Raw genomic sequence first — 22661 nt, 5'->3', positions numbered from 1 at the left:
GTGATGTGCTGCTGCCCACCTCTGCTGTCAACCTCGTGCCTCCCCCTGCCTGGCTCACCGAGAGCTCTCGCCCGCCCCTTGATGCCAAAGCAGCTGTCCACACCTGGGCTCCCTCCCTCACCCCCAGCAGAGCTGGGACAGTCGGAGCTGCAGCAGTAGTGGTCTTTATTAGGCTCCTGACAGGGCGGAGGGTGTAGGGGCAGAATAGGGTGGCCCCGCCAGGCCCCACTGCAGGCTTCGGAGACTTAGAGCTGGGAGCGTGGTCCGGCAGGCCCAGGGGAGTCTGCGGGCAAAGATGAGCGGTCAGAGCAGTGGCCCATGGGCTGCCCCGGCCTCCCAGGCTGCCTCCCTGGCTTCCTTCCCTGCGTGGGGGTGAGCGGGTGTTAGTGGGCACGAGGTTAGTGGGCAGCCACACGAAGGGCCAGGCCCTGCTTACCAGTCCTGGTCAGGGTGGGCAGCATCACGCTGGAAGGCAGAGGACAGTGAGAGCCTGTCCTGGGTGGACGGGGCGGGACAGGGGCTGGCGGGAGTGCGGTGGGGGCAGGAGGCACCTACCGACCGGGAAGTAGTAGGGGAGGCGTTCTCGGTAGATGTTCTCGTCCTTCTCCAGGAACACGCAGATGATCAGCCGGTCCACCTGCATCAGGGCCTGTTGAGCCTGGGCGGAAGCGGCCGGCTCCCCGGCCTTAACCACCACCCTCGCTGCTGTGGGGTTTCCCCTGCCCTGTCCTTGGGGCACTCTTCAACCTGGGTTTAGAGCTCGGGCTACAGAAGGGGCTCGTGGCGTGGTGTGCGCCCCGCTATCCCTTTCTCGAAGCGCCCTGTGCCCTGGCCGCAGGGGAGGAAAACGCCTCGAGTAAAAGAGGACGCAGACAGCAAGCGCGAGCCCAGAGCCCCGAGTGGGCACTCGGCACACTCCTTGGCGATGACGGGTGGAGCTGGTCACATGCGCCCCGCCGCCCACCTCCGTCCCCTCCCTTCGGCTGTACCCAGGCCTCACCTTGTCCTTGTGCTGCTCTAGCCACTCGCGCAAAGCGGTCAGCACTACCTCGGCTGCCGCCTCGTTGGGGTACCCTGCGGACCGGACCGTGGGCCCCAGTGAGTCTCAAGCTCCGCCCCTCGCCGCTCCGCCCCGCCCCGCCCACTCCGGCACCTCCCGGCGTCCCGGCCCGCGCACCGCCCATCTACGTCCTTCCTCTTCTAGACCCCACTCACCGAACACTCCAGTGGATATGCAGGGGAACGCCTAGGGATGAGGGGTAGTGAGAAGGGGCTGGGGACAGCGTCACTCTTCGCTCCGCCTCCCGCCAGGCCGCCCCCCCCCCCCCCCCCCCCCGCGGCCCCTCACCGCCGAGCGGAGCCGGTGCTCCAGCAGCAGGTCGAGGCTGCTCAGGTAGCAGCTGCGGAGCTCGGCAGCCTGGCTGGCACTCGGCTCTCCGTGGGCGATGGGTCCCACCGTGTGGATGACATCTGTGGGAGGGGGTGAGGTCAGACCGGCCAGAGCTCCTGGCGGTCTTTGGCTTTCCCTCCTGCCGGCCTGGGCCCCGGTGGTGGTTTAGTCGCTAAGTCGTGTCCGACTCTGTGACCCCATGGACTGTAGCCCGCCAGGCTCCTCTGTGCATGGGATTCTCCCGGCAAGAAGACTGGGGTGGGTTGCCATTTCCTTCTCCAGGGGATCTTCCCAACCCAGGGATCGAACCCAGATCTCCCGCATTGCCGGCGCATTTTTTACCAGCTGAGCCACTAGGGAAGCCCCTGGGCCCTGGAAGGGACAGGAAACAAGTACCCTCCTCCCCAAATTCTGATCTTCCCCGGGTAGGGACCCCACCCATAATTCACACCTGCACAGACAGGCCAGCCTACGCAGGCCCCCACCCCACATTTGTCTGGACCCGGCTGAAACAATGGACGTTGTTGCCTCTTTAGCTCTTCCCCTCACTTAGTCCTTGCGGCTCCCAGCCTCTGCGCATGCCCTCCACACGCCTGCTTCCTGGGATCTGCGAGGAGGGGCCAGGTCCTGGCACTTAAGTGCCCCCGGAGGAGGCCTCCAGCAATTCTGTCGGGGGTGCACCCCTAATCCCGAGTTACACTAATTACGCAAGGCGCCCTGTCTGCGCCCAACGGGCTGGGGGTGTGGGGGACTCACACTTGGCCGGCAGCCGATAGCCACAGGTGATCTTGGCCTTGCCGGTCTCACAGTTCTGCAGGGTCCGGCACTCGTCGGTGAGCAGCGGTCCGGCGGCCCGGTGGATGCAGCCGTCCACTGCAGGGAACCGGGCGGTGAGTGGCGGGGCTCCCAGCTACCCGCTGAGCCCGTTTTACAGAGAAGGCCGAAGCCCACGGAGAGAAGACTCCAATCCCTGGGCTGTGCCGGGACTCACACGGCCCCGAGGCCCTGGGCTCACTCTTCCACGGCCTCCAGACGCTCCCTCACCCCTCCACACTCTTCCCGCACCCCCGGTCCCACACTTGTTTCACAGCTGGGAAAACTGAGGCGTAGACGGCGGCCAGAGCGGGCCGCGGCGGGAGCCGGCGCAGACCTGCCGGCAGGGGGCGCGACCCGTCCGCCCTGCTCTTTCCTGGGCGCGCGGCAGGGGCGCAGGCGGGGCTGGGGTCTCCCCGGTCAGAGGCGGCGCCGGGACTCGGGAGGCGGGCCCGAGCGACAGGATCCGCAGCCAGAGCCAGAAAAGGGAGAAAATCCGCCCTCCCGGCCGCGGGGCCCGCTGCCAGTCGCCACCTTCGCGGGTGGAGCCCGGGATCCGAACGCCGACCTCCGAAGGCGGGGCCCGCTTTACATGTCTGACTCGTGGGACCCCATGGACTGTAGCCCGCCAGGCTCCTCTGTCCATGGGATTCTCCAGGCAAGAAGACTGGAAAGTGAAAGTGAAAGCCGCTCAGTCGTGTCTGACTCTTTGCGACCCCATGGATTATGCAGTCCGTGGAATTCTCCAGGCCAGAACACTGGAATGGGTAGCCTTTCCCTTCTCCAGGGGATCTTCCCGACCCAGGGATCGAACCGAGGTCTCCCTCATTGCGGGCAATTCTTCACCAGCTGAGCCACAAGGGAAGTCCAAGAATACCCGGGTGGGTAGCCTATCCCTTCTCCAGGGCATCTTCCCGACCCAGGAATCCAACTAGGGTCTCCTGCATTGCAGGTGGATTCTTTACCAGCTGAGCTATCAGGGAAGACTACTGGAGTGGGTTGCCATTTACAAACTCTTAAGACAGTGGCTCAGAGGGTAAAGTATCTGCCCGCAATGCGGGAGACCTGGGTTCGATCCCTAGGTCGGGAAGATCCCCTGGAGAAGGTAATGGCAACCCACTCTGTTACTCTTGCCTGGAAAATCCTATGGACGGAGGAGCCTGGTAGCCACCGTCCATAGGGTTGCAAAGAGTCGGACACAACTGAGCGACTTCACTCATTCACTCACTGAAGACTCACTTTACAGAGGCGGACACTGAGGCCACCTAGATACAAGAGGCCGATCCGATGGGGCCCTTGAGCTAGGTCTTCCAGCTCCTTCCTGCGCCACGCCGGAGGGTGGTCCGGGCCGCGCAGGTGTCTCCGGGCGCGCACCCAAGCTCATTAACGAGTCGCCTCGTTAGTGCATCCGGCTTAATTGGGGCCGGGCCTGGGCTTGTTTATCCGAGGGCGGCTCTAGGGCCTCACCAGCGACCCTGGGGACCCGGACCCAGATAAACAAGTCGTCGTGGGCGCGGCGGGAGGCGTGGAAGAGACGCTTCTTCTCCCTGACCTCCCCAGGCTGCTGAGGCTCCGAGGGAGAGGCGGGGTCAGCCTCGCGAAGAGTCAAATTCAGACTCGCCCCTCATTGGCTGCGGCACCTTGGCAAGCCCTTTCCCCTTTCCCAGAGCGTCCTCTGCCTCATCAGAACGATTGGGGCAGTGACCACTTCCCACCACGCCCCCCACCCCCATCCCCGGCCCCCTCCCCGCCCCCATTCCTCGGGAGAATATCACCCTCCTCCGGCAGGTCCCCAGCTCCAACTGCACCGAGGCCTGTGCCAGGTGCTTCTTGGACACTGAGCTCAATGCTCTGCAGCAGGAAATACTACCGTTTCCCCATTTCACAGACCGCAAACTGAAGGCCTAGTTGCTTCATTACAGCCCCACCCCTGCTCAAGACCAGGGCCGCAGCTGGCTCAGGCCCTTGGCTTCTGTTTTCTTTGGTGCCTGTGAGCCCAATTAAGCCTAATTCTGAGACTTCACCCGGAGATGGTACCAGGTGATTTCCCGAGCATCCTAGGAGTGGGGGCCGGGGTGAAGGGTAGAGGAACTGCGGGATCCCCGGGAGGGAATCTGGGACTGGGTCCCCTGTCACCCCGTCTGATGTGCAGGGCTGAGGGCAGCTGCAGCCAATGGGAGGGGGCGGAGAGTGGGTGGTGTGGCACAGTGGGTGTACGTCCTCTATTTGCGGTGTGTCTGTTCTGGGTGCGGGGGGTACCACAGAGCCACCCAGCGCCATGTGCAACAGCGGGGGCTGTGGAGCTGGGCAACCTGGGTTCAAATACCAGCTCTGCCAGTCACAGATGTGTGATCCAGGGCACTTAACCTCCCTGGACCTCAACTGCCCCATCTGTAAAATGGGATAATATGACTACCCACTTCATAGGAATATTGACAGGATTAAATTAATTCCTGTAATGTTCTTAAGCCAGTGCCTGGCATGAGTGATGGCAACTCAATTATTGGCTATTACTGAAACTGTGTGGGCCTGTGCCCGACCCGTGTGCCCTGGGAGTGGGGTGGGAGGCAGTGTCCAGGGCATGGGGTGAGCGCAGGGACCTCCCGGCCCTGCCCCAGTGGTCTCATCCACTTGGCAGCAGCTTGCCTGCCATCTCCCAGTGCTGTCCACCCTGCTGGCAACCTTGGCCCGCAGTGGGGGGCCGTGCGGAAGTGGAGCTCAGCGAGATCTGTTTCAGGGACTTAATGTTTCCTGCAGAAGTGGACAGGCCTGCAGCCAGGCCTTTGGGGCTGACCTGGGGGCATGAGGTGGGAGGAGGCGGGAGGAACTGGCGCCGGCAGAGCCCTTGGACTGGAGTCACCCCACCCCCGCAGCATCCATAGGGCCGGGCCATATGATTCCCGTGACAGTGCCCAGCAAGCCATTCATCCAGAGCAGAGATGAGGGTCAGGCTCGAGGTTCCCCCCTTGCCCACCGTCCCCCCAAGCCAGAGCCAGCCTGGCCCCCTCCTGTCCCCCTTCCCCAACCACACGGCAGGCCTGTGGCTCGCCCGTCCCTGAGGAGGTCCCCAGCCCCACTGGCCTCAGCTACAGGCCAAAGGACTGCCCCTTCCCACGCTTCCCACCATAACCCGTGCCTCCCCTGGCTCCAACTCCCAGGCCCTGCCCTGGCTCTTAGGTAGGGCTAAGCTGAGCCCTGGAGACCGGAAGCAGGAGGCTTCCGGGGGTCCCATCCCCCCCTCCCCCACTCCCCACCTGACTATTGTTGGCTGTTATTAGGACAGTGGGGCAGCTGGGCCTCGGGCCTGCCTGGTAGGGTAGTGTTCCCAGTTCATACCAACTGACCCTCAGAACCCTTCCTGGCGCCCTCAGCCATATTCCCCCAAACCTCCTACTTGACCCCGCCCTGCTTCAAGACAGCGGAAAACCCGGGGTCTCTGCTGCGGAGCCTGAGCCCATGTGGGTGATAGGGCCTCCCTCAGATGCCTCTCCACCAGCCGGGGCGGAACCCTTCCCCTGCGAGGAGACGGCCCTGAGGCCCGCGCCGCCTCCCTCTGCAGCCTCCTCCTTGCTCCTCCAGTTTAAGCGCCCAGATTTTTATTGCTCTTTTTCTTTAGTCACTAAGTCGTGTCTGACTCTTTCATGACCCCATGGACTATGGCCCACCAGGCTCCTCTGTCCTTGGGAATTTCCAGGCAAGAAGACTGGAGTGGTTACTATCTCCTCCTCCAGGGGATCTTCCCGACCCAGGGATCAGACCCGCATCTCCTGCATTGACAGGCAGACTCTTTACCACGGAGCCACCAGGGAAGCCCCAGCTCCCAGACACGGCTCCTTAATTTCAGCCTCTTAGTGAGCAAGGCGCTGAGCCATATACATCCACCGTCATATGTGATCCTCACAGCCTGGCTGTGCTATTGCTTTTCTTGCTTTAGCAAAGAAGACATTGAGGCGCGGAGAGGGTGAGAGACTTGCCCAAGGTCACACAGCTGGTCAGCTCTACTTCCTCGAGAACCATGGCAGGACCTGACCTCACTGTTCCTACCCCGAGCTGCCCTTCCACGCTGGCTGGCTGCTGTGTGCCCTCCTCACTCAAACACTTCAGGAAGGTGTCCTGCCTGCGGCTGCTGTCCCCTCCACCAGCCCCCAGCAGCCCGGCTCCTGGCCCCTCCCCACCTCTGCCCATCCCCCTCCCAACAGAGGGGCTGCTCGGGGGACCTCTGGTTGCTGGGTGGTCTGGGGGCTCTCCCCTTGCAGACCATTCAGCTGCACCCACAGGCTGACCGCTGGCTGTCTGCATCCAGCCCAGCAGGGCGGCCTTGCAGACCTGCTCTCCTCATCCTCCTGCCTCCCCGATCTCTTCTGCCCCCTTCCCCACCTCCTCAGACGCTGCTGTCCGCAGGCCCCGTCTGTCCCTTTTCTGTTCCAGCCCTGACTCTCCACCCAGGTCCAGGTACGTCCCCCAGAGAAGCCCTGCCACCCCTGCCTGGAAGCCCACCCCGGCCTCCTGCCATCGGTGCGGCCTCCACAGCCCTGTTCTCAGCCTTCGGGAGCATCAGCTCAGACTCAGCGCCTTCCTAGCAAGGCCAGTGCCGGCAGGGCGTCCAAAGAGAGCAGGGGCTGGAGCCAGGCCGCGGAGCCAGCAGCGGCGAAGCAGGCAGGCTCCCGTGGGGCCCATTTGCCAAGGCGCTTAGGATATGTTGGCCGCTATTTAGGGTGCTATAATATTCATGAAGGGAAGATTAGATATTTAAATTTATTCAGCAATAAATGCATCTCAGTGGGGGAGCATTTCTCATTCTAAACAAACAAGCAAGCAGGGGCTAATTAATTATTTACAGGAACACAAGGAGGGCTGTGGCCTGGGGGAGAGGAGGGCAGCTCTGCCCTGACAGAGGGCAGGGGACCCTGGCTAGCCCTGGGCCTGCCCCTCCGTTTCCCTCCTCTTCTCCACCCCACTCCACGTCCTGTGGGTCTGGCCCCCTGCTTGCCTCTTTCTGGCATTTCTCTTCCCACAAATCTTGCCCACAAGCTTGCTGGCAGCTTTGGGCCAGTCATTTAACCTCTTTGAGCCTTAGAAAATTTGGGGGGAGGTCTGAGATTTGTGGTGAGGTGGCCAGAGGAGGGGAGACTCAGGGCCAGGATGATTTAGTGACGTGTCCGAGGTCTCAGTTACAGGATAGCAGATGCTCCGAGCGCTGCCCTGGCCCCCACCTCTCCCCAACAGGGATGAAGGCTCACAGGGGCGGAGCCGTTCTCAGCAGGTGTGGGTGGTGAGGTCTTGTCCGGGCAGCCCTCTGCCCTGCCCTGCCCTGCCTGGGGCTCCTGTGGGCCCCCAGTGCCCTCCCAGGTGCCGAGTGTCAGAGCCTCTGAGATGAGCTCACTGGGGCTGTGTGGCTCAGGAGCAGACCTGGCCCCGTGAGACCCAAGGCGTCCTCCCCCAGCTCTCCCACCCCTCCGCCGGTCATTTCACCTCTGCCTCAGCTTCACCTGTACAAGGCAACAGCACCTCCCACTGCATTTGGCTTGAGGGTTCAGTGCGAGATGTTACCAAAGTGCCCTGCGTGTACTCACGTGTCGTCCCATTTTACAGAAGGGTAGACCGAGGCACAGCCTCAGACTCCGTAGGCAAAAGACGCCTTTGTCCCAAATACTCTTGGGGCCCCTTCACCCAAGGGACAGGATACATTGCCAGTGGAGATGTCACCCAGAAAGCCCTAGCAGGGAGAGGGCTGCGGAGGCAGAGGAGTGTGAGCTTGAGGCCCGAGGGGCCAGGAGAGGGGTGTACCTCTCAAGCCCTGGAAGGCACCTGGGGGTGGGCCCTCTCCATCACTTCCCATTTAGATGGCTCACCTTGTAGATCCCGCCCACTCTGACCAGGCAGGTGTAGCCCATCCCAGCCCCCTGCACGGACGCCCACCGCCTGGGCTGAAAGGAGCCAGAAGCCTGAGTCTTTGCACCCCCAGGGCCCTGACCTGCAGAGCGCAGGCCCAGCCATAAGGTCTGGCCAAGTGACTCAGCCTGCGGCCCCGGGCCCCCTTCTCTCCAGCTCTCCCTACTCTCTTCCTCTCTGGCCCCCATTTTCCTCCTAGGCTGAGACTTGGGAGTCTCGACCTCATGTGATCCCTGTTGCCAAAACTGCCTCAGCTTCTGCCCACACCCTCCTGGTCACTCATTCAGTCAACAGATGCGTCCCAGCCCCGCCCGGCTCGGTGCTGGACTTGGGCTCAGCCCACTGTGGGGGGAAGCAGAGCCCACCCTTGCCAGGCCCCACCCTCGAGATGTCAAGGTGGGTGGGTACCCCCGGGAGAAGACGGATGGACAACAGCTCGGCGATGTGATCTGAAATTCATTATGGGGTGAGATCAGCTCCTTAAATGGGGATTTGAAAACATTAGGGCTTCATTATGTACACAACGGCAGCGCCTCATTCATCATGCAAAAATCACTCCCGTTATTAAAAATCCCCGTGGCAGCTGCAGGCAGGGGCTTGGCAGCATCTTGCCCACAGGGCGGGGCACGGGCTCCACCATTCTCTCCGCCCCCCAGGGAGGGTGGGCCGAGGGATGGGGGTGGGGAACGTGATTCAGCTCAAGGGACTTGGTGCCTCAGTTTTCTCATCTGCAAAATGGAGATGCTAAGGGTGCGCACATCCCAGGATGCTATGACGGGTACGCCAGAGCCTGCGTGGAGAGCTCAGCCAGGCCCAGCATCCACGCGGGGAGCGCTGATAGCACCTCAGTCCTGCTTCTCAACTGGGGCCTGTACCTGGGGAGACCGTGTCCCCCTTCTGCTCACTAAACCTCCCGTGGCTCCCACAAGTCCATGAAATAAAATCATCAATGCCGAGCAGGGCTGGGGCTCCCTCCAGCCTCCACCTTAGATGACAGCCGGCCTCTGCATGCTGCACCCCCCGCCTCTGGTGCATTGGACAGGGGGAGGTGGGCCCACCACGCCCGGCACAAAGGAGGTGAAGCTCTCACATCACCATCCCTGGGAAACAGCTAAAGGAAAGACTCCAGAGTGGCAAGGGAGCCGGGCGGGGGTGGCTTTCAGGTTGGTTTCAGGTTGGGAAGGTGCCTCCAAGGAGGTGGCATCTGAGCAGAGCCCTGGGTGATAGGCTTTGGGGGGAGGTCGGGGGAGGAGGGGTCCAGGCAGAGGGCTCAGCAGGGTGACAGGGAGAGAGGTGGGAGGGGTGAGCTGTACCCCCAGGAGCACTGCAGTGGGAAGGTTCCAGCAAGGGAGGGGTGTGCTCGAGATGGCCTCTGCTGTGCCTGCGGCCAGGAATGCCCTTCCCTTCTCCGCCCCTCAGAGCCCCCTGCCCCAGACAACTTCTGGTCGCACCTGCTGAGTCCACCTATTGGCCCCAGCCTGGCACAGAGCCGTGCTCAAGTGTGGCTGGGACTTGGTGGTGGTCCACTGGCTAAGACTCCCAATGCAGGGGGCCCAGGTTCAATCCCTGGTCAGGGAACTAGATGCCACGTGCTACAACAAAAAACGGAAGATCCCGTGTGCTGCAACTAAGACCCAGTGCAGCTGAGTAAATAAACGATTATAAAAAAAGGAAAGATGGGCTGGTCGGGCCCCACCCAGCCTGGCCTGGAGAGGGTCTGCCCGCTGTGCCAGGACCCAGCCAGTCGGAGCAGAGCGGGGAGCAGTCACGAATTAGCAGCGTGGGGTGATGGGAGATAGGGCTGGGACCGGGGTGTGCGGGATGGCAAGCGAAGCCAGGCAGAAGCCAAGGCCTGAGTCCTGAGAGGCCTCGTTAATCCTCCCGGGCCTGACGGTCCACGGACAAAGGAGGGCAAGCAAGTGAGCAGGTGAGAGCGAGAGATGGCACGTGCCAGGGGAGAGAGATGGAGAGGAAACTAGAGCGAGACGTCAAGAGACAGACCGAGGGGGACTGAGGGGAACTCAGAGACAGGAGGAGGGTAGCGGGTGCCCATGTGGAGAGAGGGTGGGCCCCGGTGGTGGGTTCTGCCTGGGCCATGACAGCTGGGCTGAGGGCACACGTCCCCGGGCACGCCAGTCTAGCAGCAGGTCTGCACTGGGCACCTGCTTTTTGCTGGGAGGCAGAGAGACAGACGCTTGTGCTTACCCCTGAGTGGGGGGGTGTCCGATGGGGGGCAGTTGATACTTAATCACACAAACGCGAGTCTGATTTCCAAGAGGGACAGGGTCTGCCATTTCCCAGTGCTGGCAGGCCCCTTGGTGAATAGAGAAACAGCAGTGAGTGAGTGAGTGAGAGAGAGAGTGTGTGTGTGTGTGTGTGTGTGTGTGTGTGTGTGTGTGTGTGTGTGTGTTGGGGGACTGCTTGTTGGAGAGGCTGCCCTGACATGGAGATAACTAGGCGGGAAGGTGTGGTGGGAGGGCAGAGGAGCCCTCGAGCCTGGGAACAGCACGTGCAAAGGCCCTGTGCCCAGAGAGGGCTGTGCCAGGAGCCGAGCCGCCCTGGCTTCTCCCTGGTGTGAGATGCCTGAGACCCTGCAGCGCAAGGGACACGAACACGGACTTACGGGGTGGGCCTGGGGAGCAGGGCTGTGCAGAACCATCGGGTGGGAAGGCAGGGAGGCTGTACCCTCACATGCCTGCCGGTGTAGGGGGGCTGGCTGACCTCTGGAAGGGAGGGCCCTTGGCAGGGGCTGTGTGTGTGGACGAAGCTCCAACCTGCCTTGCGCCCATCCTTGGGCCGGCCCTCGGGGCCCTGGCTAGGCGGACACAGAGATGGCGCTGCAAGCGGACGAAGGCGGTCCTGAATTAATCTGTCACTAAAGCTTGGCCGTGGCAGGCGCAGTCATGATTTAGATGAATAATTGAAACGCTCCGATACATTTATTATCCCTTTAGTGCGAAAGTGGCAGAGAAAGACGAGGGGTAATTGAAAAAGAGCGCACAAATCTCCACGAGAAAGCCGGCTCCTTATCGCCGAGTAAACATTTCAGTCCTAATAAACAGGAGAGACATGCGTCAGGGCCCTGTCGATTCCCATCCTGATTTAGGGCCCGCCTCCCTTCTTACCATACAATAGCAGAGTGTTTTTAAAAAAAATTTTTTTTTATTGAGCCAGTAAAAGGCTGTCCAGGAAGGAGGCCGGAGCAGCAGTGGGCCAGGCAGCCCCCACTGCAGACGCTGGGCCCTCTGCCTGGTGGGCCTCTCTGTCCCTCTGTACCTGACGAACTCCTATGCAGCCTCGGGGCCCAAGTCAAATGCCCTCTCTCTGTTGGAAGACTTCTACCAAAGTGGGCCTCTTTGAGGGCAGAGTCAAGTCCCGAGTCGGGGGGTCTGACACAGGTGTCCTCCCCAGCCCCTCCCCACTCTCAGAAAGAGCACCGGGAGCTGTGGGGGGTAGGGGCCCCTCGCTGTGTTGTCAGAACCACTGACCTTGGCTTCAGGGCCTGGTGGGGGCCCAACCCCAGAGTGAGGCAGGCCCAGGGAGCTCGAGCAGCCCCTGGGGGTTCCCGCTGAGGTTTGAGGTGCCAGCCGACCCCCTCCCCAACAGGCTTGCTGTAAACGCTGCGGGCTCACTGCACCAAAGCCCTGCGGCCGGCCCTGGCCCCGCGTTAGGGGCCCCCTTTCTGAGCTGATGGCTGCCCTCCCCCAGCAGGACCGGATGTGGACCCCGGGGCGGGGCTATTGGTCCCCAGTTCCTAGCACACCCGCACACAGGGGCGCAACTGACCACCCCAGAAGGGCTGATCCAGGGGCCTGGAATCCCCTGAACTCTGTTCCTGGGGAGAGTATTTTTCCTGGGGGGAAAGGAATAACAAAAACCCGCACGTTGAAAGGGGAGCCATGCTCCCGGAACTGGCGCAAGGGGAGGTCAGCAAGGTGGGCTGGGGGCAGGGGGACCAGCGCTTGTTAAATGCATGGGTGGTGGGTGGACAGCTAAAGGGGTGGTGACGGGAGGGTGCGGAGCGGCCTGAGCCCCTGCAGGGCTGACTCGGGAGAAGAGGGCACTGGGGGAGACCAGGGTCCGGGCGTCAGATGGGGGCCCCCAGGCCCGGGCTGCCCCTGCCTGTGCCCTCCCTCCTGGCAGGTTGGGGGTTAAGGCTAGATGGATGGACCAGGGGAAAGGGAGGGCACAGGTGGCAGATGTGAACTCAGAGGACGTCCTGGGGGCCTGGGGCCCATGTCCATTACAGCCCCAGGCGGGCGCCAGACACCCCCCCAGGCCCCGCCTCGCCTCTTCCCAACCCCAGTCCCCTCCCCGCCACCTCCGCCTTGTTCCAATCACATTAGCAGAGTGACAGCCCAGCGAGCCCTGGCAGCGGCTCCATAAATCTCGGCCGGCGTTAAAAGGCTGGACTCCGGGCCCACTTCCTCCTGGGTCCTGGCCCACCCCATCCATCTCTGCGTCAGTCAGGCTGTGCTGAGGCCGGCTCCAGCCTCCCCTCGCCCTCAGTGCCGCAGGAAAGCGAGAGCGGGGGACCCCACCGGGCCCCGCCGCTCAGTCTGGCCAGAGCAGCTGCCCTTTGACCTCCCAGAGCGAGGTCCCCGGCCACCTATGAGCCACTCTCCCTGCTCTGCAGGAAACCTCAGTGGTTCCCACTGTCCTGTCAGCAAGTCCTTTGCATGACCCGTAAGGCCATCCCTGACTTTATCTACAGTTCATTCGTTCATTCATCAGCCATTCATTGAGCACTGACTGTGTGCGCAAGACCACTTCTAAGTGTGAGCAAGTCTCCTGCAGCTACTGTTCTCAATGGGGAGGCAGACAACAAACGATGAACGGAACAGACAAGTAAGTGACACACCACTTTAGGAGAGAGGTGGTCGGAGGAAGATAAAGACTAGAGCAGCACGAGGGGCCCAGGGAGTGTCAGGTGGGGTAGGGGTAAGGGCAGTAGCTGCAATTTCGAGGTCAGAGCGGTCCTCAAGAGAAGAGGGCCTGCGAGTAAACTCTCATAGGAGGTGAAGGGAACAGCCGTGACTGTCTGCGGAAGAGCATCTGGGGCAGAAGCAGGAGCCAGTGCAAAGGCTCTGTGGCACACGTGGGCTGGCTGTGTTCCAGGAGCTGCAGGGAGGTGGTGTGGCTGGCACGGAGTGCGGAGGGCCAGGCAGTGTGGTGGGGAGTCTAATCGGTGGCTGGAGACCTTGTGGGCCGTGGAAGGAAGTGCGGTGAGAGCCCCGGAAGAGTTCTGAGCAGAAGAGGGCAGATGACCTGACTTAGGTCCCACAGCTTCTGTAATTCTTCGTCTTCCTACGTGTGTGTGTGCTAAGTCGCTGCAGTTTTGTCTGACTCTTTGTGACCCCGTGGACCATAGCCCGCCAGGCTCCTCTGTCCATGGGATTCTCCAGGCAAGAACACTGGAGTGGATTGGCATGCTCTCCTCCAGGGGATCTTCCCAACCCAGGGATCGAACCTGCATCTCTGGTGGGTTCTTTATCACTAGTGCCACCTGGGAAGCTTGTCCTCCTAACCTAACAGCTAAAACCCCAGCTCCTCACATGGTCTCCAAGGCCCCTGCGTCCTCCCCCGGGTCCCCTCCCCTCATCTGGGCTCTAACCATTCCCATCTTCAGAGCTTCCCTCACTCCAGGCTTCGCCTGTGCTGTCCCCTCTGCCCAGCACACCCTTCCCACTGCGCATCACTGCTCGCTATTTCCTACCCATCCCCCTGGTCCCCAGCCCATCCTCTGGGAGCCTCCCTGGTCCCCACGGCCAGACAGGTGTGCCTTGTTGAGCCCGCCGCCCACATGGCACAGACCACCCTGCCGAGTGAAGCCCCCTCATCCTGTGAGGCCTCCAGGGTAGTGGTGACCTCGTGAGGGACGGCTGGAGGGGCGGGGGAGGGAGGGAAAACATCTCCAACCACAAACAGACCCCCCCCCGCCCCGCGTCCCCATCCTGCATCCTGGCCGGTCACCGACAGCTCTTAACGCTGCTCTTATTTATTCCTGACCTTCTATGCCCCTTTTATTTTTTCCCCCTTTTAAAACCTGGCCTGGACCCCGCCACTGCAGCCGTAAACACAGCCCCTGGGATTTATCCGACGGCGCATTAACCCCTGGCCCCTGGCTCACCAATCATCGGGCCGCTGGCAGACAGCGGGCAGGCCAGCCCACGAGGGGCCTGGGGGCTGGGGGCAAGGGGCTGGTGTAGCCGGCCTGGGCCGGGCTGGCCAGGCACTGGGGGTGCAGGGACTGTCCCCCCGGCCCTCCCCGCCGGCACCGGTTGACCTGGCCCTGCATCCCTGGAGGCTGGGCCCGCTCTGACCTCGACGTCCTGCCCTCCTGGCCCTGCCACAACCCTGGGTCTTGGTGGGTCTCAGAACAGTGCACACGCCTGCCTTCTCATGGGCTTTACGGATGCTGGGGCTCTCCCTGACTTGATGAGACCGTGTCCTGACACACAGCCGCCCTGCGAGGCTGCAGGGCAGAGCGGAGACGCTCATTTCGCCCTCACAGGTGGGCAAACTTGCCCAGGGCGTGTGGGCATCAGGGGGCAGGGCTGGGGTTTTCCCACCACACCTGCGGTGCTACGCCCCCACGACCCAGGCCCAGTCCCTCTGAAACCTCAGGGGGCCTTCCAGCTCCCAGTTACAGACCAGGCGGCCTCTGTTCAGGGGGCAGGGACCTACCCCAGTCACCCAGCCATGCAGGAGCCAGGCCTGTCGTTCAGGTGTCCGGCTTCACCTACAGATACGGGAGGCCAGGCGAGGCTGATGGGGTGGGGGGCAGTAAAGAAGGGCGGAGTGGAGAGATGGGAGGGGTGCCTGGTGGGGATGAGGGGGCAGCCTTGGGAAGGCACGGCAGCCAGCTGGGCTTGGAAGGTGGGCAAGGGGGCCAGGAGGAGCGAGGCGAACCCCCACCCACCCAGCCCTGCACCCCAGCCCTCAGGAAGGGTCTACTCACCGCCGCCACCTCCGAGCAGGGAGCTGTTGGCTGCAAAAGAGAGAGAGATAAAGGCGTCAGTGGAGAGAGGCTAGGGGGGCAGGTTGCTGTGTGGAGGGGTGACCGGGGGCTGCCAGCTGGGCCTGAGTGCCAGCCCACATCCCGGGTACGGGCTCTCTGAAGCAGAGGCAGATAATGGGGAGGCGCAGGGGGCTGGGGCTTCCTCTCCCTCTGAGGCTCCTGATGGGCCTGGAGTTTGTAGGGTAGTGGGGGAGTCAGGGGGCACCAGGGTCCGGAAGCAGCTGCGACCGTGGCAGGCGACCCTCCACCACATGCATCCTTCCTTCCCCAGCGGTGCCCAGAGCCCGCCTGCCAGCATGGTGCAGAGAGGTGGGGCTCACAGGCTTCAGGGGACATAGACCTGTGGTCACAGGGACCCAGCCGGGGGAAGGGCTGCCCGGGGCATGAGCGCGCGGGGTGAGAGCCGTGAACCAGGGCGGGGAGCCTCGCGGATCAGAGCACCCACCCGTGAGGTCCGGGCCCCACCTTGGCACAGTGCAGGAAGGGCCAGGGCCCTGGGACTGGAACCAGATGGAACAGATGGGTGACTTGAGCCACCGTGCTCTGTGACTCAGTTTCCCTGTATGTGAAACGGGAGAACAGGCCACCTTACAGGCTCGGCGTGAAGGTCAAGGAAGAAACAGCGCTCTCCCCACTCCGCCAGCCCCCTGACCCCCTCCCTCGACTGGAGCTGGACCGCCGGCTGCCCTGTCCGTTTCGCCCTGCCTGGCTGGCTGCCCGCTCCAGCCTCCCCATGGAGCAGAGTGAAGCTGGCAGCCTCCTGGCTGGAATGTCAGGGCCGCGCAGGTCTGCGCCCCTCCCAGCAAGGGCCCCAGCGTCTGACTGCACAACTGCCTGGGTGTGAAGCACCGTGCTCAGGGCTCGTCAGGCCGAACCCAGGCGATTCGGGGCAGGTGTGTCCTGCATGCCCAGGTGCTGCCATGGGGGCTGTGGACCTGCTGTGCCTTGGCCCCCCGGCCCCCGGAGTCTTCGGCTCTGACACCGCTCCGGCCTCCCGTCCTCCCTTCCCGGCTCCTGTTGCAGCCCCTCTGGAGGGGGATTCACGGAACAGGGCTCAGGCCAGGAGTGGGGCCATTTCCAGGCCAGCCAGGCCACAGGCCCCTGGGTGGAGGCTGCTAAGTGGTGCTGGGTGGCTCCAAGTGGCTGGTCTCCCAGAGCTGACAGCTCTTCACTTGGGGAATAATTAATTCCACAGCCCGAAAACCCAGGGCTGCAAGTTGCCACGTTACTTGCAAGATTAATACAAGCAGCTAATTAAGATGGAGAGGCGAGGAGCGGCTGGGCGCTCCCAGAGCAGGGGTGGGGGGCCGCCAGGAAACAGGGCGGGTGCGGTGCAGGCGGGCAGAGCAGGCGGGCGAGGCAGCCGGAGCCGGAGATGGACCCCAGCGGACACCCCGGCGGACGTGCAGGCCGCAGGGGCGGAGCTCACCAAGGCTGGGGCTGTGGGCTCTGCCCCAGGAGCGCACGTGGCCAGCGACTGAGCGAGGGCTCTTTTCCAGGCAGACTGTTCCCAGGTACTATCACAGCAAAGCCACAGGGGCTGTGCGATCGTTCCCATTTTACAGACAAGAAAAGCAAAGCCCAGAGGTTGAGCTGCACAATAGCAGGATCGGAACTGGGTCTGTCTGATGTCAAAGCCACAGAGCGGGTGGACCTCAAAGTCCAGAGGGAGGGTCCCCCCAGTCCGCCCTGCCAGGACTGGGGCCTGCCTCCCCCACTTACAGACAGAGCGCACCGTAGGCCCCGGGGTGCAGTCTTGACCCGCCCCCAGCCCAGCAGGTTGGCCACAGAGATGAGGGTTTGGATGTCTGGACCAGTCTGCCCTGGAGCCCTCGGGGAGGCGAGGGCACCTCAGGTGGGCGCAGGCCCAGCCCCCACCCCCGCCCCCTCAGCCCTCAGGGCAGCCCTGGCGCCTGTCGGAAGCTGCCCTCCAGGGCCCTTCCCCGCCTCCCCCCATCACCTCTCTTAATTAACACCTGCTGCAAAGGAGCTGGCTCGGGCTTGTGGAGGGCAGGATGCCAAATGGATTGGCAATGGGCCGCAAAGGGGTGGGCGGGGAGGGGGCGCTGACCTGTGTTTCTGAAGGCCCCTTCGGAAGGAGATGCCAACGCTCACCTGCCCTGAGCCCCCGAAATCCCACCGCATGTGGCCCTGCCTGAGCGAGGGGGCTGGGGGTGAACTGGCCTGATGGCCACCAGGCCGGGGACACCCAGGGGCTGAGGAGGGAGGTGTGCCTGGGGCAGAGGCGGAGCTTGGGGAAGGGGCACAGATAGCCAGGTGGCATCACCTGCCACAGGTGGGAGAGCGCAGGTGTGGCTCAGCACTGGGGGCTCAGACTCAAGCTGCACGGAGGAAGTGGGCCCCAGGTCAGCAGGCACCCCAGGAGGCCGCTCTGCAGAGTCCCCATCCCCCAACCCACTGTGCCCGTGGGGCGGGACCCGGGGAGGGGCAGGAATCCAGGGATCTAAACCCTGCCCCTGCCCTCTCTCCCCGGGGCCCCTCTCCCCAGGGGCCTGGATGTCTGGTCATGCAGTGTCCAAGGCACTTAGAGCTGAGGGGATGACCTGGAGGCTTGGGTGGAATGTGGGAAATGGGGAGCAGTGCCAAAGATACCACAGGTGGTCCCGGGTGTGCTGCCCAGCCTCCCACCCAAAGCGGGGCAGTTAAGGCCTTCTGCTGCCTGGCCAAGGCTGGCTGGCCCATCTCACCTGGACGCTGGCCTGGAGTCTCCAGCACCTCCCATTTCTGCTGCATCACTGCCCCCATGCTCTCCTCAGTTTGGTTTGAGGCTCTAAATCAAAACTAGTCATTAGCCCATTTTTCCGATGAGGAAACTGAGGCTCTTGGCGTACCGGATTGAATCGGGGAAAGGGCCTTGAACCAGGATGTCTGGTCAGCACCCATTTTATTAACCCCTGAACGCTCCCTCTGTCTGAAAGGGTCTTCTTGCTGAGCCGGGAGGTGGGCGAGGGAGATGAGGACAAGCACTGGCTTTCGGGCCCAAGCCAGAGTCTATGGCCCAGCCCTGCCCAGAGGGCCGGAAGCTGCCCAGCTAAGCAGGGCCACTGAGCTTGTGAGTGGCCGAGTGAGGGAGTGGGTCCCAGGCCTGGCCCTGAGCTTTGTGGGGGGCCTGAGGTTTCTTCAGTCTTTGGGGGTGTGGGGGCATAGGCTCCTCAGCCAGAGTGTGTGAGGTGCCTGGCCCAACGCCTGCCATCTGAGTCTGCCTGTTGGCACCCCTCTGCGGGGTGAGGTGGTCCAGCCCGGCCACGGCCCCCGCCCGGAGACATGCCGGTGCCACGCTCGGCTGGACACAATTAACTGGCTCCGAGCCTCAGTGCTGAGCCTGTGACCTTGGGGTGGAAATGAGGTCCACCCCTGTCACTGCCAAATCCTCTGTCCCCTGACAGCCGCCCGCCAGGCCGGGAAGCGCTGGGGCCTCCCTCCTGCCTCCCCCCCGCCCCCACTCTGCTGCTCAAAAGTGCGGCCCCCTAACCCCACCCCCGCACCCCACAGCTTCTTAGGCCCGGGCCATCTGGGGGGCGACCCCTCTCAACCCCCAGGGCCTGCTGTCCTGTGTGGGCAGAGCCGCTGCCCAGTTTGTGCCCAGTTCAGGGGCTGACATGTGGCCACCGCCTGGTGCAAGGGAGAGAAGGGCCGGACACGAAGGGCTTGGTCATGTTACTGCGCGGGACTCCACAGTGCCCACTCCCGGTCACTCTCTGCACAGAACATTTTAATTGGGTGCCAGCAGGAGTGTGTAGACATCCCAGTGAGGGAGGAAGAAGGGAGGTGGGGAACTTCACAGGGGAGGCGGCAGCACACCCTGGGGGGAAGGAGGGCACGCAGGGAGGTGAGCCTGGGCATCTCCTGGTCAGATGGGCAGCTGCAGGGTGCCTGTGCTGGGGAAGGGGAGGGTGGGCTTTGCCTGGCTCTGCACAGGCCAGGGGAGGATCAAAGGGGCCAGAATGTGGTGGGACCAGGGCAGCAGCAGGACAGGGATGGGGGGATGGGGAGGGTGGGGGAGGGGAGGCAGAGGATGGGGGAGGGGTGGGGAGGGTAGGGGAGGGGAATGGGAAGGGGAGGCAGAGGGCGGGGGAAGGGGAGGGTGGGGAGGAGAAGGTAGGGGAAGGGAAGGTGGGGGAGGGCAGGGGGAGGGGCCCAGGGACACCTCTTCCTGTTCTGGTTGTTCCCCGCACCCCCAGCCCCCTGCTGCCCTGTGAGGGAGCACCTCCACAGAGAAGAGTAGCCCCCACTTTGAGAGCTCAGGAGAGGAGCAGCAGGCATGTGCCTGGGACTCATAATTCTCTTAGGGACACTGAAAAGGTAATTTCCCTTAAAATCAGAAAAACAGGGACTTCCCTGGTGGGCCAGTGGCTGACTCTGTGCTCCCAGCGCAGGGACCCCAGGTTCGTCAGGGTAGTGAGATCCAACATGCTTGAACTAAGCCTGTGCCCCGCAACTACTGAGCCCTCAGGCTCTAGAGCAACGAGAGCGACGTGCCAGAACAAAGACCCAGTGCAGCCAAAAGAGAAGAATCAGAAGGAAAAAGTGAGCTTTTAGGTTGAAGAAAATGTTATATATAACATTACATACATAGGAAATATATACTATCAAATGTTAATAAAATTGTCTTTATGCCAACAAAGTCATACAATCAACTTTTAATATTTTTATAGCGGAAGAGCCCCCAGTGGTAGAGGGCCTGGGCCCGGGGCCAGGTAAAGTCTGTACTCACATGGGCTCATTTGATCCTGACCCTCTATGGAGGATACAATTACTAACCCATTTTACAGATGAGCAAGCTGAGCTGCGGAGAAGGATCTTCTCACTATGCAAACCTGAACGACTCCTGGGTAAAGGTACCACAGCTTCCTGGGTAAAGGTCCAAAAGATCCTTTTTGCTCTCAGGACAAAAAACTGGCTGCTCCCACACCCCGCCCCAGGCCCATGACACTTTACCTTTCTCCTCTCTTCCCCCTTCAAACATTCCGCATTTCCTCCAGCCCCAGGACCTTTGCACAGGCTGTTCCCTCTGCCTAGAGGAGACCCTCCCCGAGAGCCAGGAGAGCACCCAGCTCCCCGGGTCTGGAGCTGGGCTCCGGCTGCACCCTCCCCTCGGCCATGAATCACTGCCTCCAGCACCCTCGCCTCCCAGGTAAGTGTCTGCCTCCAGCCTCGCTCCGTGTGTCTGATCCACAGTGTGTACCAGAGCTGAGCGCACAGACTGGTACACAGCAGGCGCCCACTAACAATTTGCTGAACCAATCTGACGGTGACCTGACAGTCACTCGGCCAGGCTGCATGGGGTCCCCGCTCTCATCCATGGGGCCCTGCAGAAGAGCCCACCCGGGGGGCCCTAGGAGGCAGGACGGGGGTGGGGGCCGTTCAGGCGGCAGGGCTGGTTCAAGGGCAGAGGCAGGAGGCCGTAGGAGCTGTCCAGCTGGCTTTTCCCTGACTGAGACTAAATCCTCCAGCTGGGGGGAGGGCCGAGGGAGGAGGGGGCACTGTGGGGGGCTGGGCCGCCACAGAGGAGACTCGGTGACCCAAGGAAAGCGCTGAGCAGGTTACTGGGCCAGGGAGAAGCCGGGTGAGCGGGCACAGCGGTGACTTTGCAGCCTGCGCAGCCCCTCTGGGTGTTTCCGGAGGCCGTGGCTGCCATGCGCCCTCGTCCTGGCCTCCAGGGCTGGGCTCAGGGAGAGGCTTGCTCCCCCAAATCACCCAGCCCCTCTGCCTGGCCTGCTTTCCTCCACCCTCCCGTAAGGCCAGGTCTCAGCTTTCTATCACTTGACAAAGTCGCATGCAGCTCCGATGTGTGCCAGGCTCTGGGACCCAGACGGTTGGCACAGAGCTCATCATCTAACAGTCAAGAAACAACAAAATAAACTCAAATGAGAATTACCATTAGCATTAGCGCCCGAGGTTGTGAAGGGGGTAGAGAAGGGAGGAGAGAGTAGCAGGCAGGTGGGGAGGGGCTCATCTAGAAGGAATTGAGGACCTGCTGAAAAGGGAGCCATTTGTGAAGAGCATGGGCCCGGCAGAGGCTGGTCTGTGCAAAGGCCCTGAGGCAGAGGCCTGCCTGGAAGGTCAGAGGTACAGCCAGGAGGCCGCTGTGGCCAAAGCAGAGTGAGTTAGGGGAGAGAAGTAGGGGAGAAGGTCAGACGGCAATGGGGCAGGAGGGGAGCCCGGGGGCTACCACGCTTTCCAGGTGACCCCCTCCCAGACCTCTTCCTTGGTTCTCCCCCAGAACAACCCCATCCATTCCGTGGTACCCGCCCCACCTCCCCCTGCCCGAGCCCCACCACTCAGCCGCGCCCCAGACTCTAGCACAGCGCCTGGTACCTGTGAAGTGACAACTGACCCCCCACCTGCCGCCCCGGTCAGTGGAACGGTGGCCCCAGCCTCATGGGGAGGAAGGGGAGGGTGGTCTGGGGACTCTGTTCCCAGGAAATCAACACCATTGCCTCCCCGCAGGGCTGCGGTGGGTGTCTGTGTTACTCGAGGGCAAGCCGTTTAAAACACGTTTTAGATTAGAAACGCCCCACAGATGGAATAAAATGTGAAATGTGCTGAATTTTTGAAGATAGAACAAGAGACTTCAAAGGCATCTCAGGCCGCGGGAGCAGTTGCCGTGTTTGACAAGCTCCCTCCCCCAGGCCAAGGTCACGGTCCCCTGACGTGGGGCTGCCTGGTGGAAAGTGAGAGGCTTACTGGACATTCCCCAGGCTTGGGGGGCGCCCTCCTGGGGCACACGAGGCTCACACTTCTCAGCACCAGGCTTTCATACAGACCTCTGCTGAGCATCTTAATATGCGTGTACGTGTGTATACACAGCCCTTCCCGCCCTGTTTATAGATGGGGAAACCGAGGCCCAGAGAGGCAAAGTCCAAAACCACAATCCACTTTGGGGGAGGCAACGTCCTTGTGCTTTGCAAGGCCTGGTCCCTAACCCCCAGCCGTGATATTGGGCCAGTTGTTCCACTCCCTGGGGAGTTTCCTCCTGTGTGGGGGGGTAGAGAGGTCAGTTAAGTGAAGGTCTCTGGAGCATGGATGATAAAGTTTAAAATGCCTGTAAAACACTGGGTGCAGGAGTGGGGTCCCCGCTCTCCCCAGTCAGCCAGGAGGAAGGAGGAGACCAGGCTGTGGCTTTAATAATAACAACAGACGTCCCTGGTGGTCCAGTGGTTAAGAATCTGCCTGCCTATGCAGAGAACACTGGTCCATCCCTGGTCCTGGTATATCCCACGTGCCCTGGGGCAACTAAGCTCTGTGCCTAGCACCCTTGCTCTGCAACAATAGAAGCCACCGCAATGAGAAGCCCACACACCGCAACTGCAGAGTACCCCCAACCACCGCAACGAGAGAAAGCCCGAGTGCAGCAATGAAGACCCAGCGCCGCCAAAAATGCACAAATAAATAAAATTTAAAATAACAACAACAACAATAACGACAGCAGCTTCTGCTCATCAAGGCTTGTTCACCAGCCTCCTAGGGAGAGGCATGGGGACTGGCTGGATGCACAGCTGCATTTTACAGATGGGGAGACTG

At 62.1% G+C, this 22661-nt stretch overlaps 1 protein-coding gene across 1 annotated transcript in view; it reads right to left on the bottom strand.

The window, feature by feature from the left end:
* Positions 1–148: 148 nt before the first annotated feature.
* The window catches only part of MACROD1 (mono-ADP ribosylhydrolase 1), a 154356-nt gene continuing 131843 nt past the window's right edge, over positions 149–22661 (bottom strand). Inside the window, exons 4-11 of the mRNA XM_055580967.1 lie at positions 15057–15086; positions 2147–2263; positions 1349–1470; positions 1216–1246; positions 1001–1074; positions 556–637; positions 437–465; positions 149–283 (exon numbers count right to left, since the gene is read on the bottom strand). Of these exons, the coding sequence (XP_055436942.1) occupies positions 461–465; positions 556–637; positions 1001–1074; positions 1216–1246; positions 1349–1470; positions 2147–2263; positions 15057–15086 (461 nt within the window). The 3' untranslated portion in view covers positions 149–283; positions 437–460. The remainder of the gene's footprint in view (positions 284–436; positions 466–555; positions 638–1000; positions 1075–1215; positions 1247–1348; positions 1471–2146; positions 2264–15056; positions 15087–22661) is intronic.

This window comes from Bubalus kerabau, chromosome 5 (genome assembly GCF_029407905.1).
Source record: "Bubalus kerabau isolate K-KA32 ecotype Philippines breed swamp buffalo chromosome 5, PCC_UOA_SB_1v2, whole genome shotgun sequence".
NCBI classification, from domain to species: domain Eukaryota; kingdom Metazoa; phylum Chordata; class Mammalia; order Artiodactyla; family Bovidae; genus Bubalus; species Bubalus kerabau.
Note: the sequence above shows the minus strand (reverse complement) of the source record. Positions and strands in the feature narration are given on the sequence as shown.